The sequence below is a fragment of the Chionomys nivalis genome, chromosome 3, assembly GCF_950005125.1.
Source record: "Chionomys nivalis chromosome 3, mChiNiv1.1, whole genome shotgun sequence".
Classification (NCBI taxonomy): domain Eukaryota; kingdom Metazoa; phylum Chordata; class Mammalia; order Rodentia; family Cricetidae; genus Chionomys; species Chionomys nivalis.
In genome coordinates, this window is record NC_080088.1 from 13,507,990 (window position 1) to 13,525,501 (window position 17,512).

General features: G+C 42.8%; 1 protein-coding gene across 6 annotated transcripts in view; it reads left to right on the plus strand.

Annotated features, from left to right (window-relative positions):
* App (amyloid beta precursor protein) overlaps window positions 1-17,512 on the plus strand; it is a 229,404-nt gene that overhangs the window by 198,978 nt on the left and 12,914 nt on the right. For 3 of the 6 annotated variants that reach the window (XM_057765553.1, XM_057765555.1, XM_057765557.1), the window contains 2 exons: window positions 8,062-8,283; window positions 14,495-14,548. In XM_057765553.1, coding sequence (XP_057621536.1) covers window positions 8,062-8,283; window positions 14,495-14,548 — 276 coding nt within the window. The remainder of the gene's footprint in view (window positions 1-8,061; window positions 8,284-14,494; window positions 14,549-17,512) is intronic. The other 3 variants (XM_057765554.1, XM_057765556.1, XM_057765558.1) reach the window with 1 other exon arrangement.

The following is a 17,512-nucleotide window of genomic DNA, read 5'->3' on the forward strand; positions in this document are numbered from 1 at the left end:
GTGTCCTGGAGCCTAATAAACCGGTGCTGCAGGCAATGCTTCAGTAACCTCAAAATTACATTCTCTTCGGCCACAGCCATAAAAATTAAATAAGATCATGAGAATGGAGGAATAGCTAAAAGAATCTGCTTGTAAGGATGAGAACATTTCAAATGTAAGGCATGGCTAATTGCGCTCGTTCCTTTCTCCTTTACTGTTTGCACCGAATGAGATGTTGCTGTTATGCTTCCTTCCTGCACGATGCTGGCAGAGCCACAGTGAAGTCATAATCCCTGTGAAAATAATGCCTTTGTCACAGAGGTCGGGCTTCTGCAACGGCATTGAGAGACTCGCACACAATAATTACACTGAAGTGCCTTCAGCTTAGCCCTAACGGTACCGCATCCCTCGAATACCTAAGGCAGCTGGTGTTTCCCCTAGCATGTGAAGAAACAGCCATTTCTTGATTGTTGTATAAAAGAATTGTCCTATGATAGTTACTATGTGAAAATCACACGTGTTGGGGTTTGTTTGTAGAAACTGCATACATCTATCTGTTGGTGTTAGGAGCCAAACCACACTGTTTCACAAGAAACCGACCAGAGGAAGACACATACCTTGATAAAGATGGAAACCTATAAGATGTCTTCTTACACAGCCCAGGTTGACCTTGAACTCCTGATTCTTGGGAGCTTCCACCTCCCAAGTACTAGACTCACAGGTGTGTGTGTGGCCACACCTGGAGAAATATTTTTGAAGTAAGTTAAAGATATTATGGCCCCTTAGAGCTAGAGTCTTTTCTGTCATACATTTGTAAAGCCCGTACATTCATGTATTATATATAAGAATTAGAACTTCAGCCCACAAACTTTCTTTCAAGACCATGACTATAGTATGTAAACTCTGCAGTCAGCTCCTCAGGTTGCTAACATCCCAGGCGGATTAGGACCCCCCCCCCCCCAAAGTGGTTGGAAATAAGATCTGGACCTTGGCACAAGTTCCTTCAATAAATGTGGAAAAGGAAGCTTTTTAATCCCCTTTCCAAGGCCAAGGAGCCTGGCTGTGTTTTCTTCTTGATTTCTGTCTAATAGAACTGAGCTGTTTGATGTAGGAGTTTGAAAGCCACAAGGAAACTTGCCTTCAAGGGAAAGGCGCTTCTTCTGAAACTTCCGTCTAGACCAGACGATGGGATTTCAGGAAAATGTCACTTGCAATAAGGAATAGTTTAAAAAGTGATGTACAGCCTTGTGTGACTCCTCTCCAGGCACAGTTCCCTGCCGTAGGTGGACCCAGCATGCCATGTTTAGTTCTCTGTGGCCAAGAAACTTCTAAACAAAAAGAAACCTCAATTTAGACATGAGTACTCTCACCTGGCATTGCCACTCTACCTCAAGAATCTAGACAATAATAATTAAATCTATCCCTTTCCAAATAACATGGAAATTTTCATGGACTGATGAGAAGGTCACTTTAGGAACTGGGTTCCTAAAGGTTGCTAATATAATATTAGTTCTGTCATTGACATCTATCCACCTATCTCTATGTCTATCGATTTATTATTTCTGTTGAGACATAATCTCACTCCATCCCTAATGCTGGCTTGGAACTCACTGTATAACCAGATTGGCGTCGAACTTAAGATCCTCCAACTTTAGCCTTCCGAAGAGCTAGTATTACAGGCATGTCCTAGCATGCCTCACGGGTTCATTTTAAACCTTCTCGGAATGGATGTTTGTGCATTCTTTTCTCAATGGGGGTTGCTATGGTTACCCAATGAGCCAATGAGTGGTCATAAAGGCCACAGACATAAACAGTGTCAAAAGGATAATGTCTTTATTTTTAAGGTGTTATGGCAGGGCTCAAGTGTCACGGCATTGAAGATAGCTATGGTTTGTCCATCATCAGAGCATCACAGAAAGACACCCCAAGGTCCCCCAAGGCATCACCCCTATCAGCTGTTGCTCCATGGAGCCAAGCTAAGCCAAGCCAGGCTGGTCTGCAAAGTGGCCTCAGTGCAGGAATAGTCCTCCTTTCTGGGAGGAGCCAGTACTGAAGTGCGGCCTGGTGCCTTATTCTGTGTGCATTCTTATTCTGAGACAGCACAACACAACCTGCTTCCCCCAAACTTCCCTGGACAGCCCCTTCCTGCTCAATAAACGATTAGGCAAAGAAAGAAGTCGTAGCTGTTCTTCGTTTTCCTGGGGCATCCTGGTGCAGAAATGTGGCCGTGAATGTCAGTTTAAAGGCAGCTGACTGTTGGGTTTGCAGAGAAAGACTGAGATGTTCTGGAGTGCAGGACTTTTGGCCGGAGTGCTTCTTAGCCATGCTTTGCTTTCACATTCTGTTTTGCAGACTGCTCTGTCTTTTGTGAAGTAGTAATGCTTGTATGTGGCTCTGGCTCTGGCCCTCTCGGACAGCACCACAAATGACAGTACCACAAATGACCATCACTTGGGAGTCCTCTCAATGTGCAGAATTTCTTCCTTATATCTGGGGTGGAGGGGGGAGGAACTAGGTATATTTCTTCTCTTCCCCTTTGAGATAAAATCTTGCTATGTAACTCAGGAGATCCTCAAACTTGCTGTACACCTCAAATAAGCCTTATACTTGGAACCCTATCTCAGCCTTTCAAGTGCTGAGATTATAAGCATGGGTTGCAACACATACCACAATTCTGTGTTTCCAACAAGATCCCCGAAGGACACCTGAGGAGCCTGAGTTTACATGACAGGACTGTCACCGAAGCACCTGGAATCTTGTGGGTAAAGAATGGGGCTTCGGAGGCTACAAAGACATTAATGACAGCATCACAGTAACAGGCTGAGCCAAGAGTCAGATATACCCAAGCTCTGGTTGGAAAATTAAATCTGGTCTCATAGTTGTGGTGTGGGCAAGATGCCTAGAACGGATGGTAGCTGATTTATAGAGGAGCCTCTTGATGGGGAGAAATTACAACCCTTTCACAGAGACTTCCAGTGCACCTGGAGGCGGAGGGCGGGGCCCAGTGTGATGAGCAGAGCAGCAGGCAGATGGATAAGTATTTATTTACATGGTAAAAAATGGTTATAGAAAAATCCCCTTCCACAAAGTTAAAAAGAAATTTCCATTTTGATAGACGTTGGAGGTTAGTGGGTTTTCTTTTTTTTTTTTTTCACTAGGCTTCAAAGACTCAACATAGAAAGGTTATAGTATCAGTAAAGGTTCAGTCCTGAAGAAAAGGGTGCCAAGGCTGAGGACTCGATTGTTCAGTGGTCGCCAAGCTAGGCCTTTAGTGGCCTTGTTTGTCAGAGCTAAAGGCAGCAATCAGCAATTAATTATCAGCAATTGTGAAGCTTGTAGAGAGAGAGCCAGTTGACTAAATGTCTATGAATTTTACTTTCTGAACCTACAAGGTAGCCCTTAAATGTTTGTAAGATATGTTGCTGGTAGGTCATTTAATAGTTACAAGGAGACTATGAGGCAGATTATGTAGCGTTCATGTATCCCCTCCCGCAGACCTTTTATTTATGAGGCAGTTTCCCTAAAAATCATGGCCATCTTTTGCATCTACAAAACCAAGCTTTAAGGTTTTAGGTCATTTGAAGATGAAATCGCTGTGAATCTCGAATCTTTTGATGCCTCTTTCTTTGAAATACCTTGAATGTTTTCCACAGGAGCTAGTGGTGGTATCCCTGCCCCGCCCCCTACTCCTCTCCCCTGCTCTGCCCCCCCTTTCCTGTTTACTGTAAGTTTGCCTACATGTGTCATCAAAGCATTTTTGAAAGAGGAAGGTTATGGGATTTACTGTATATTTGTGTTTGAATTTATCTCCATTGCTTAAACTGTAAGTGAAATCCTGCCAATCACTGGGCTCAATTACATATCCATGCTTTAACCTGCAAAACTCAAGTGTCTGGGCATCAGAGTAGATACTTCACTGCAGAAGTAACTGATGCAATTTTGGGCAATAACAAGTAGCTCTCCAGAAGAATGGGAAAAGGAGTCTTGGGAAAATGAATGTGGTCTCTTACATTGATACAGCCATTAGCAAGCTTAGACATCAAAGCTTCGGCGATCCTCAATGCAGGCCATCAAAGCATTGTAATAAAATAGTAAATTAATTCAGATAAAAGGATAATCCATAGAAGTAGAAGATGGCTTCTGGTGGTTTAGCCTCACCACAGAGTCAAAGCTCAAAATGGGCAGTGAGACAGTCACCTTGGTCCCTGCCCTGTTAGTCACAGGCACAAATGCCCAGCGCCAGCACATTTGCCAATGGTAAAGTCTTGAGCCCTTAATCATGGAGCAGTCTGACTGTCTTGAACATTCTATGATCACAAAGTAGAGCCCTACAGTGGTAATGATAATTCTGTCGAATTTATCCAGCTCCCTGCCCTCAAGACTGTACTGAGTTCCTTGTTCCAAATGACTTAGCCAGAAGTGGTTATTTCTAAATATCCTGTGCTACATAAAGATAATAATAAGGATTTCCGCCACTTTATGCACAAAGGCTAAGTGCTTTTTTTCTCAATTAAAAACATCACTGTCCTTGGATATTTCAACTTTTCACAGGAGTTTCCTAATGGGTTTTTGCTTGTTCATTTGTTTTGAGGGGATTTAGCTTTGTGTGTGTGTGTGTGTCAATGTCTGATGTATGTATTCACACCACGTGTGCCTGGTATCTGGAGTTCATAAGAAGGTATCAGATCCCTGGAATTGGAGGTGTGGATGGTTACGAGTAGTATGGGTGCTGGGAATTGAATTCAGGTCCTGTGCAAAAGCAGCCAGTGCTCTTAACTACCACCCTATCCCTGTCACGTGAAGTTTGTGAAAGCCCGGGGTGTTCACAGAACCAGTGGGGTTCACAGAACCAGGGGTGTTCACAACAGTGTTGCACCATGTCTTATGCCCATTTGGAAGAAATATCTTGCAGTCAGCTCAAAAGATATATGAGAAAAGGTTGTTGCATTTATCTCTGCCTTAAATTCCTAGGACCCTGTGTGCACACACGTATCCAAATGGAAGACTTCCCTGTTGTGAGTCCCTGTGCTGCCTTCTCACTGCCAGGAGCAAGGTGGAGTCTCCTCTCTCTCCAGCTGCCCTGGTCTGAGAAATGCCTGTTGGAGTGAGGAGGGGGGCAGTGCCCACTCTGTAGAGCTAATGTGGTTGTGAGTCAGCCTTATCCGATGGAAGGCGTTCTTGCTTATGCTTGATTTACTCTGCAAACAAACACTGCATCTTTGATAACCCACACTGTTCAATACCACAGCTCAAGAGGTGTAATATAGACAGGAAGAAGTTGTAACCCACATAAAGATATACAGAGGCAGGAACACTAAAGGACTCCAGCATCTTGGATTGATTCAGTACAAATGAGGACCCATTGACTTTGGGGGAGTCATGCCTCAGTATCTGGAAAAGGTCTAGGGAAGACCGTCAAATGACGTTGAGTAAGGAGAACAGCAGTCAGTTTGTGCTGCTTTAACAATACCTGAACTGGATGTGGTGGTCCATGCCTGAAGTCTCCAAATTTGGGAGGTGGGGGATTGTGAGTTCAAGATAATATCCTTATCTACATAGAGTCTGAAACCATCCTGGACTACACTAGACACTTGTCTTAAACTAAAACAATAACAACAATAAAACCAACAATTAGTATCTGTGCCTGGGTCGTTTATAAAAAATAAAAATTTATTTCTCCTGGTCCTAAACACAAGACTGAGAAGATTCTGGAAGGTTCAGGGTCTAGTAGAACTATTCAAAAGTGGAGACTTGGGCTGTGCCCTCCAGAGAGAACAAGCCCTCCTCCATTCATAGCAGTGAGTTCCTTCATTTCCTCATATCCCCAGCTCCCACAGCCCCATGTACTGTTACTTCAGTGGGGAATAAGCTCCAATACATGAATTATTAAGTCATCAGCTACAGTTACCAAGGCAAAAGTGTTATTCTTTTTGCCAGCAGCAGATCATAACAAAAAAGTAACTGGGGAGGCCACAGAAAAGGGGTAAATAAAGGAATTCAGAATTGGAATTCAAATGTCATTAAGAGTATTAAGTTTGAGTCACGAATGAGAGTTTGAGATTTTGTATGCACTAAATGTGGAATGGGAGGCAGGAGGGAGAAGAGGAGAACCAAGTTCATAGACCCGGGGGTGGGAGGAGGGGCAAGGTAATATACCCTCCAAGTTCTTGGAATATGTAGAATGAGAGGAAAAAGTCAGACATGAAGAGATAGCATTTCAGTTCTGTCTACATAGGAGATGCTTATGCTTTTAAGCATAGATGGTGTTTTCACAGGGGAAAGTAGTAGAAAGATATATAAGAAGAAAATCTTAAGGACATGGGGGTTTCTCTTTCTCTCTCCCTCCCCCCTTTCTTGAGAGGCAAAATTATTCAGAGACATTATGGAGAAACAGCAAGTCACTGAAAAAGTTCCAAGTTCAGGAAGTGAGTGATGGCAAATGCCTAGAGATGGGGAGCAGCCAAGAGCTCCCTCCTAGCTGGCGATGCCCCCTTAGAACAGGCATGTAGGCACTGATAATTATTCCAGACTATCTTGGCTTCAGGGTGATAAGTCAAAGCATAAGATTTATAGAAAAGAAATGCCCATTTAATTTATTAAATCAGACTTTGGCTACATTATTGGCTATTACCTGTGACTTGGTAAGACATGAAAAAGTCTAGAGCAAATCTAATGAGGACTTTTTATCTGTGTGGGAAAGGTCATCGCGAGCATCAAATATTGAATTTTAGATCAGTGCCACACTGAGTAGGTATATATTATAACTCAAATTAGACTTCAAAAGGACTAATTTGCTTGGGATTCTATCATTTAAAATAATCTCTTGTAATAAAACTGACTTTACAGGAAGATATTAATCACATACTTTAATGCTGTCCCTTCAAATTATTTTAATGGGTACATTTGAACGGAATTTTAATTTTTCCAGTAAACTGACTTTTTTGTCAACTTAAAAGAGAATTTAAAGGGCGATAGTAAAATTTAAGAAGTCAAATTTAAGTCCAGATTTTTCTTCATCATTGGTATTAAGTAGTGATCGGCGTGAAATATATCATTCAATAAACTCTAGACCCAAGTATGACTGAGTAATGACATACTTAAGTTAACCAAATATTAATACCATATGCGATCTAGAGGACTCTATTTTTCTTCTAATTATAAATAAAGGATCAGGTGATCTTTTTGTAAGATGAAAGGAGAATCACAAATCTTCTGTTTCAGGAGGTGTCTTCTGTTGTTGGCTTGTTTGGGTTTCTTTCGGTTTTCTTTGGTAGCATCTACACTCAATACAAAGTTATGTTCTATTTTTCCATTTCCCCCCAATAAACTTTATATAAATGGTGAAAGGAATGATGGGAAGACTCAAACTTTGGATAAATCAACAATAGTCCATAAGGTTGATTCCCCCCACCCCGCTCAGTTTTTAAGGTGGGGGCATTGCCAGTGGAATTCCTTGGAAGATAGGCACTCCAGTCAAGAAGGGCAGGAGCTTTGAGCTCAGGCCACATGCATGATGCATGAGGCAGAGATGGGAGATTGGCCCAGAGAATTAGCAAGGCTCCCTATCCGCAGGCTTATACTTGAAGGACAACATGCGTGTTTTCATTCCTACTGCTTTCGGGGAAGGCAAGTATTTTCAAAGCAAAGGCTCATGCCTGAATTGAGCGCTGCCAATCTATAATACTTTCCCCTCCCCTCCACTTCACATAAGATGGGGATAAAGCATAGTTCTTGCTTCAGGGACTGTACCTTGCCCAGCTTCTGTGCTTCATGTTAGCTCTCCATGATACGAGTTCCTTCATGACCATTGGACCCGTGGGGAGTCTATGAAAAGGAGAGGGCCATTAGCTGTCAAGGTCTTCACCTCTGAAGGAGTGAAACAGCAACAGGGTAACAACCGTCCAGTGCTGTTCTCCATGGAGTCAAACCCCACCCGGACAATTGCTAGCTGTAACTTCCATGTTAGGTGGTGCCAAATGACAACCTGTCACACATACAGAGCGTATAGTCAGTAGGGATCGCTGCTGGAGCTTCAGCCTCTGTGACCATACATTAACCAAGGACACAACTGGTTTTGTTTAGATGAGCTGCTTCAGAAAGAGCAGAACTACTCCGATGATGTCTTGGCCAACATGATCAGCGAACCCAGAATCAGTTATGGAAACGATGCTCTCATGCCATCTTTGACCGAAACTAAAACCACCGTGGAGCTTCTTCCTGTGAATGGGGAGTTCAGCCTGGATGACCTCCAGCCATGGCATCCTTTCGGGGTGGACTCCGTGCCAGCCAATACAGAAAATGAAGGTAAGAATCCCTTCCTGGAGCCAAAAGTCTTCTGGTATGTGCTGTATGCTTTTAATTGGAATGACAGCAATCAAGACAGACATTTGCCATCTGCATACACACATGTGGGCCCACAACTATACACACACCTGCACAAACATACACAAAAAGTAATAACTACACTAAGTTGTCCCTTGTATCTATTAAAATAATATATCTATTACATAAAGATTATTTTGGATTATTCTTTAATTTTTAATACTGTAAAGTAATGAAGCTGGTATTTGCTAGCACAGATAGTCCTATTTTTATCTCACCTTTCTCTTGGTAGATTTACGTACATAGTGACACATATCTACCAACTGCCCAAGATCACCCTGTGCAACATAGGGAAACTGCATCACAAGATAAAATTATGTAATAAAACACATAGGATATATGCCACATAGCACTGTGTGTGAGAGAGAGGCAGAGAGACAGCGTTGGACTCCCAGAAATCCACCTGCCTCTGCCTCCCATGTGCTGGAATTTGAGAATTTTTTAATTCTCAAGAAAGAATTTTTAAAAATTTCTCTCGCCGAGAAGTATGTTATTGCTTCTATGAAACCGTGACCTCTGAATTGTGGCTATCAGAACGCCCACCTCTAGTGAACGGGTGATCAAATGAATTGTGGCTATCAGAACGCCCACCTCTAGTGAACGGGTGATCAAATGAATTGTGGCTATCAGAATGCCCACCTTTAGTGAACGGGTGATCAAATGAATTGTGGCTATCAGAACGCCCACCTTTAGTGAACGGGTGATCAAATGAAGGGCACACACTGCGACCATCGGAGAGCTTTGGCAGGGCCTGTCTAATGAAATAGACAGACACTGAGAAAAGCTCCCTTGGCTACTGATTTTTGCATGAAGGTTCAAATTACACTAAATGCAGAAATAGACAACCAGGAAGCTTGCTTCGGAATTAAACGGTTTCTTGCTAAGCAATTTCAATGCAAGGCAACTGTCAAAATTGTGGAACCTATGCTAAATGTTTCTTCCTACCAAAGTTCAAGGAACTAAGTTTTGCTCAAAGAATGTGCACACCTAGGTGATGTGGCTTTTCCACAGGAACTTTGGCAAAAATACCTGTTTTGGAAACAGCATCTCATAGTTTACCATTTTTTTATATTCAGTACTAATTGCATGCACACAAACACCTTGATTTCTTGAAACTAAGAATGTTTTCCAAGAAGGCAGCGGGATTTTACGTGTGAGTTTCCTCAGTGTTTGAGCAAGTTAGTTGGGGTTTTGTTTGTTTGGATTTTAGTTCATTTCTTTGATTTTTGGTTTGGGGTTTTTGTTTGTTTTTGAGACAGGATCTCTGTATGTAACTCTGGCTGCCTTGGAACTCACTATGTAGACCAGGCTGGCTTGAGCTCACAGAGATCTGCCTGCCTCTGCCTCAGGAGCTCCTGGTGAGCCAGCAGTTTTAAAAGACAGGCTGTGGAATTCCTTGTATATTTTTTTCACAGTATAACAACCCAATTTGTTTCTTTAATCTCAAAATTAAAAGGGAGCTTATAACCATAATCAGACTAGATACTATCAGATACGACAGCAATGTTATTTATCATGTATAAGTAATTGACTTTCTCATTTCTTAACATTACCCTACCAAAACAAGTAAATAGGTCATTTGACTTTCAAAGACCTGGGTAACTTCCATATGCGTGGTGTTATATAAGTAGATACATTGTTGCCCATGTGTAAACTCTGATGAGGTGTATGTGTGTATGAAGATGTACAGTCTTGTTTTATAAGGTCACTGCACACTAGATTGTCTCTTTCCTTAATAGTGATAGCACACACTGTGACATGAGCCTTAGGAAATAGTGTGCACATGTGTAGACACGCCATACATGTACACATGCACACACGTGTACACACACAGAGAGGGGGGAGAGAGAGATACTCTTGAGTATTGCCAAGTCGTTCGTGCAGGGCCTTATTTAGGTGCCTCTAGATGTATATCCAACATTCAGTGCTATATTGCCTAGGTTTCATCTAAAGCAGACATTCTTGTTAAAGATCTGCTATTGGGGCTGGGGAGATATCTTAGTCAGGGAACAGTTTTGCCTTGTGAGCATGGGGACCTGTGATCAATCCTGGTACCAAAGTAAAAAGCTAGGCACGGTGGCTCTGAGGTTTGGAGAAGTCGATCCTTGAAGCATAGTGACAGGTCAGCCTAGCCTACTTGGTAAGGTCTTGGCCAATAGGAGATCATGTCATAAAGTTCAAAGTGGATGGCTTCTGAGCAATGACACCTCGGGTTGATCTCTGGCCTCCACACGTGTGTGCAAGCGTGTGGACATGTGTGCACACACACATACACATGCACACACCTGTTAATAGTTATCAGCAGGATCTCATACTCCAGAAACAGGAGAGGTTGAGAATATAGTTAACAATGCAAGGGCTCATCCACCACATGCGAGGCCATCTATTCCGTCGGTAGCAGCACCAGCTTAACATAATGAATGTCCCAGGAGACAACAGTCCTTATGTCCTCCGAGTCTTGTCTTTAGGGTCCCAATACCTCACTCAAGCAGATAGTTTCAAAAGCCCTTTCAATAATTAATGAATTCTTAGTTTGTTCGGTTTTGTTTGATAGTCTGAGGGGTGAACCCAGGATTCGTGCAGGCTAAGTATGTGTGTCCACCTTAACTCCCAGCCCACAACAGTTCATCTTCAAATAAAATGAACCTGCAAGGTCTTCCTGGAAAAACAGTGTCACAAATAACACATAGAAATAACACAGTCTTCACTCTACTTACCCTGTGACACCTGTTCAGAGCTACAGGGGCTGGGGTGGGATGGCTCAGTGGGTAGCAACACTTGCTCTGCAAACATGAGGTCCTGGATTTGAATCTCCAGCACTCATAAAAATTCAATCATGGCAGCATATGCGTATCACTCCAGCACTGAGGACAGCGCAAGTGGATCCCAAGGGGTCATTGGTCAGCCAACCTACATAAAACTGCCAGCTTCAGGTTTAACGAGAGGCCTAGTCTCAAAGCAATAAGGCAGAAGGTGCTAGAGGAAGATGCGCTAAGTCCTGCTCTGGCCTCTGATGGGCAAGCACAGGTGCCCACCCTTATACTCATAATGTGCATATACCATACACATAAAAAAATATGCACAAATGCCGTATTCATAAATAAAACTGGAGTGGATTCTGGATTCACGTTATCGTAAACCCCTTACATCCAGTGGGAACTTAGAAAACCATGTAGATTGTGAGTTGTTGTGATGACCCTATGTACAGAGTTCAATATTCTGGATCCTCTCCCACCAAATGGCAATAGCGCCTCTCTTTCCTTAGGCTAGGGTCCAAACGCTCCCTTGGGGTGGTAGCCAGGACTTACCCCATACTTCTGATGACCAGGTGAGATTCCTCTGCAGCTCTGCTGTGTGACGGGGCTCACATTTCTGAGCCTCTCCACCTATTTTCCACTCTGAGATCATTTGCATCTTCATTCCTTGCATAAAGGTAGTAGGAGAGCATTGAGTGGGGTAACATGGAAACGCTCTTAGAAAAGTGCCTAGAACACACTAAAGAAATGACTTTTGATGGGATCGGGATCTTGTTAGGAAGGCTTTGTCATTCTTTTTCCCGACGGCTCACCATGAGCCTAAACACGACGTCCTTCAAATTAATAAACACATAAGGGAGTATAATACTATACTCCTGCTGCTCCCTTCCCTCAGAGATGTGTCCCCTGTTCTCCCCGCCTCTCTTTCGCATGTGCACACCCTGAGCTACTAAAAATACCTACAGTTCTCAAAGGGTTTCCTCGCATTGTCCTTGACGCCCTTATCGTCATTGCTTCAAATGCTTACCAGAAAAGCGCTGTTTGTCTCAACAAAAATAGTCAAGATCAGTAGATGCCTGGCCGTTTAGTTATTTTACCCGGAGCAAAGGAGAAGCTGACGGGGTGGATGAGTATGAGGAAGCAGTGCTTTCAGGACACAGCAGGGCAGTTAGGTGCACAGATGAACTCAGCAGTTGAAAGGCTGTGTAAGAACCTGCACACAATCTGGCCAGACTAAATCCCTTCATGGAGCGAGGAGGTGATCGTGATGTTCCACCCTTGAGGACATTGGCAGCTGATGGCTGAGAAGACACAGGCAATTGGTTCTCTTCAAAGATGTGGCCCGAGGTTCAGTAGCTGTCTCTCCATCAGTATGTATGTTAGCGGTGCTGAGGGAAATCCATGGGTGGGAAAAAATAAAGAGCACTTGAAATTGGGAGGGACTAGTGGAAGAGGGATGGAGGAGGAATTGAAGCTGATCAAAGCACTCTGTATGTACGAACAAAATTCTCAAATCACTAAAAATAAATACGTAGACAGCAAACAATTTTCATATCATAAAAGATATCCTAAAACTAACAGAATTGTGTTCTTACCCAGGTTTAATGAATAGCACTTAAAGTAATGTCCTTTAGGTTTTTATATACACTAATAAATTTTCGTCATTGCCACAGTAATTGTGCATTATCATGAGACCACCGTCTCTACATCCTGCCTTTATGCCACAGACACAGTCATTTCCCTAAGTCAAAGGCACATTTTCTAAGGTGTGGCTGTCAGAGTGTAGGGTCACACCAGCAACTGCTGCGCCGTTAAGCCCCTTTCATCAAGACAGTTAGAAAGGTGGTCCCCTCAGCTAACTCCATTTTACAGGGGTCGTAAAATCACAGTACACATTCGTGATGGGAAATGAGCTATAGAGAAACTGTAAATGTCATTGTTGAAATAACCAGACATTCAATAAACATCATCTTATAGCATGAGAATTTTCCAAGTAGATTTTTACAACTATTGGTCCTTACTGCAATAGAAAGACGGATATTACAATTTTCATTTTTTCCGTAAGAGGAAGCAGCCTTTCGTGACTGTTTACCGAGTCACCCGCTTTGTCGGTGCGGGGCCTGGATTTCATCACTCCCCTTGCCCTTCTTTCTGTCCCCCACCTTGTCAGTCTCTGCATGGGCAAAGTCAGAACCACTTCCGCCTCTTGATGCATCTGAGTCTCTTAATGAGCTCAGAGATATGATTTGCTCATATTATGAAGACAGCTCACTGTCCGTCTGTTCCCTGCCACTATTCTTGCCAACGTGTGCCATTCCGGATGGATTTGGGTTTGTGGTCTCCACTGGTTGCTTGGCCTGTGAGCCTCTGGAAGCTGAGCAGTTGAAACCGCTGCTCCCAAGGCCTCATGAACCTCCCCTTGGCTTCCCTCCACTCCTGTGCTCACATTTCTCTTTTTCACACTTGCCAATCCTGACCCAAGACATTTCCTCCTCCCTTGAATTCTTCTGCCCTTTAGCCACTGTTAATCCTAGAGACTTGACTGCCCTCTCCCTTCCTTGTTTCTTCAAAGACCAGAGTCAGCTCAGGGAAGTATTTTCTAACAATGAACAGCACCCAGGGAATGCCAACTGGTGCAGAACCCTGGTCAGAGAATTGCTGTACCTCTGCCGTTGTTTTCTTTGGATCAGTCCCAGGATGCATACAAAGAAATAATTGTGACTCTCAGCCAATATGAAGGGAAATGGTCTCATTTCACACAACTCAGCTGAATGTCATCTGTGCAGAAGAAACCTGCCCTTTCTAAAGAGAGGCAGTGAGAGCCCGTGGGTTACCTCTCCTAACCTCAGCCTAGGAAGGAATTTGCCTCGCTAAATGGCATATTGCGTGGTGAGACTTTGCTCTCCTGGTAAAGTCATATTTGCATTTCCTCTGGCCATCGAATAATCCTTTTGTAGTTAATTAACTGGAAAAGAAGGTAAGATTGGACAGTTGTAGAAGGAGATATCTTTAATGTTTACTGCTGGGCTGGGTAGAATCTATTTTCTTTCTAATCAAAAGCCAGGAAACTATCTCTAACCTAGTGGAGGAAATTCCATTCTCCCCAGCCTTCTTCTGTGATGCTGGTGCACACCCTGGGGAGTGCTTTTATGAACAAACCAAGGAAGCGCGTTGGCACGCTGGCAGAACTAAGCCTTTTGAAGTGGTGCCCCTCCCATCCTTGATGCGCAGGATTGACCCCGGAAGGTTCTTTTTCCAGCTGCTCCTTCACACCTTGTTTACTGCACGCGCTTTTGCCCTGCTCTGTGTTCAGAAGCCACAACTTTAACCATCTTGATTTGTCTTGTTTGCTCTCTGTCTCTCGCTTCCGGCACCAGTCGAACCTGTCGATGCCCGCCCCGCTGCCGACCGAGGACTGACCACCCGACCAGGTACCTGCCTCTCCGCTCAGCACCTCAGTAAATGTGCCTCTCGGGGTTGCCCATGTTGCAGAATGCAATTTAAAACGACTGTAGGCACCAAACTTGATTTCAAATTCTTTGCTTCTGCTAAAGCTTCACTTCACAAGTTCCCATGTGATCTACTTTTTTGTTTCTGAGCTTTCCTTTCAAAACTCAAAGCAAGTCTTTTCAAATATGGTGTTCCCTCTCTTGATTTCTTCCTTTTTAATAAATGGGAATATGATTTTAATAAATGTCTTCCAAGATGAAGGCACAGGGAAGTGTAGCTTCCAGTGGTGAATTAGGTCTTGCTACAGGCATCCCCTCTCTTTCTTGGTTAGTATTCATGGGAGTCGTTGAGTGGGCTCAGACTTCTGTTGGTTACTAAAACAGACACAATTTCCTAAAAATGCTGTAATTGGTATTTCTCCAGATCCAGGAATACTTTTTGTCCTTTGTGGATTATATATACTTACTCTCAGCCAGTGCCTAAAATAGCACAACAGATGTATATGCATAATTTTGCATAGGAGCCCATTGTTTTTTATATTACAGATTTCTTCACTATCAAAATAGACACTTCTTTTTACACAGTCTCCCAAGATGAAAAAGAAATGTGTTTTGACCCACTGTTATATGTTTAGCCTCTGGCTAAGCTTGGTTTTAGGAATAATGTCACACCACGAGAGATGTAAAACATGCGTGTATCTAGTCCATGTACAGCCTCACCCCATGATAGTGGTCAACAAAGAGAATCAGAAAGAAGAACTCTGGTGAATTGAAAGATCTGTATATTCTAGATTTTTTTTCAAATAGCTCATACCTTCCCATATTTACTTTTGGTTTACCCCTACATCCCATTAAATAGTCAAAAACATTGTTAGCCTTCCTTGAGAACATCAGTAAAGGGAGGTCAGTCTTTGTTTCCTGGTTCAGATATATCCATACCAAGATCAGAAATGGCTCTGCCCTTCTTCTTGCCAATGAAGTCTCTAGCCTTGGCTTGGCCAGCCATAGTCACCGGTAGACTTTGAGAGTCCTTCTTATGGCACCGTCATGACCCCGTACTCTGATTCATCCTGGGAGTCACACATTGACAGCTGAGCTCATTGATCTGATGAACTTCTTGTCTGAGTGCTTTTAAAGGCGCCTTGAATTGTAGTTAGCTGTCCACTGTTTGGGCTCTCCTGACGTCGTCCTTAGTGCTTACTGTCAGTTAGTTAATTCCAGGGAGCCAGCAGTTGGCATTTCCATTCTGCTCTGCCAGCTGGTGAAGCCCAAGGCCGGAGCCAGAACAGTTTTTGCCACAACTAAAACTAGCTTAAGCTGATCTCATCCCCAAGGCTTTTTTAAATGGCACTACTCATTTTATTTTTTTAAAATGATAACATATTTTTCATCTATAAACATAAAATGTACTATTGAGAGTGATTTTACCAAATTCCTATATTGTATAAGGATATATTTGTTATTGTTAAAATAATCGGGCACCCACTCATGCCACCAGCCAATTAATTTTTCACTTTATTTACTTTAATCTAAGATGTAAAAGACACTCTCATGCACTAGCAGGCAAAGGTAATCTGTTTTGAGAGAAGAGCTAATGATATTCTACAGGCCAGGGAAAGCTATCTAAAGTCGTCGCTGCAGCAGTAGCAGTATTTGTCCAGGAGGGATCAATGTAGTAAATTCTGTGGAGACTCAAAAAGAGTAAATGATAAGGTCCCTGCTTCCGGGAGCCTGAAATAATGGAAAAACACACTTTGCATATTTAGGAAGATGGGATGACAGAAGACAGAGAGAGATACATGAGGACACACAAATGTGTTTGTGATGAGAGCAGCGAGGACCAAATGAGGGCGTGTTACCAGTGAACTCCCTGGAAAGGAGCTTTCCAGAAAGGGGAGTGTAAGATTTAAAACACGTGGGGTGGAAAGGGGGAAAATGTCCTGGAGCTAGTCATTGTAAAACCCATATCCTTCAGAAGATAGTCACCAAAGAGAAAGAATGTGTTCACTGGACATGAGGAAGAATCTGCTAAGCCATGTTTATGAACATGGTACTTGCTTGAAAGGTCTGAGGAGCTATGTAGGCTCTATCTGTACTTTTGTGCTTGTAATGAGTCTGCCAAGTATTTAGATCCCTTGTAATCCATTCCTATGATGCCTGCATTGCATTAACAACTCCATATGTTGTCTGGATTAATTCCTTCCCATGTTGCCTACACTGGATTAATACCTCCCTGTGTTATTTATATTGGGTTAATACCTCCCTGTGTTTCTGATATGTTTTGATAATGCTATAGCCACACTTTATGAAACCGCCACACATTTGACTCTACTGTACCAAGTTGCTTCTTTCCAGACTTAGATACCCTTCCCAGAATTACCTTGTGCCTTTGCTTTTGAACAATCATTCTTGTCGCTCCAAAACAAAGCAAGGCTGTGAGTTTTGGCTTACTGCTCCTCACCCTCACCCCTCTTTGTTACATCATCATGACGAAGAGGCTGGTTTCTTCCCTTTCACATCTGAAAACCCAGCATGTTGTAACTTTTAGAATATAATGTTACCCACAAGCCACAACAATAGTGATGCTGATTTCTGGACGTAGTGACTATCACAGCTACTTCTTCTGGAATGTTTCCAGGGAAAGCAGACTCTGAAAGACAATAAGAAAACACATTAGTGGGCTCTTCACTTGATTTATTAAGTTACCCTTCCATTACACCCTATCCCCAACCTTCTCCAGGCCTAACAATCCAGTTTTATGACCCGCAAGAGATATTTTCCTATTGATTTATTTCCTCATTCTATCATTTTGTTAATCTCCTTGTAATGGCACTCCTAAGTGTGTAGAAAGTCTTCCAAATTATATGAATGCTAAACATGTAATGGTACTCCTAAGTGTCTAGAACGTCTTCTGAATTATATACATGCGAAACAGAAATAAAACAT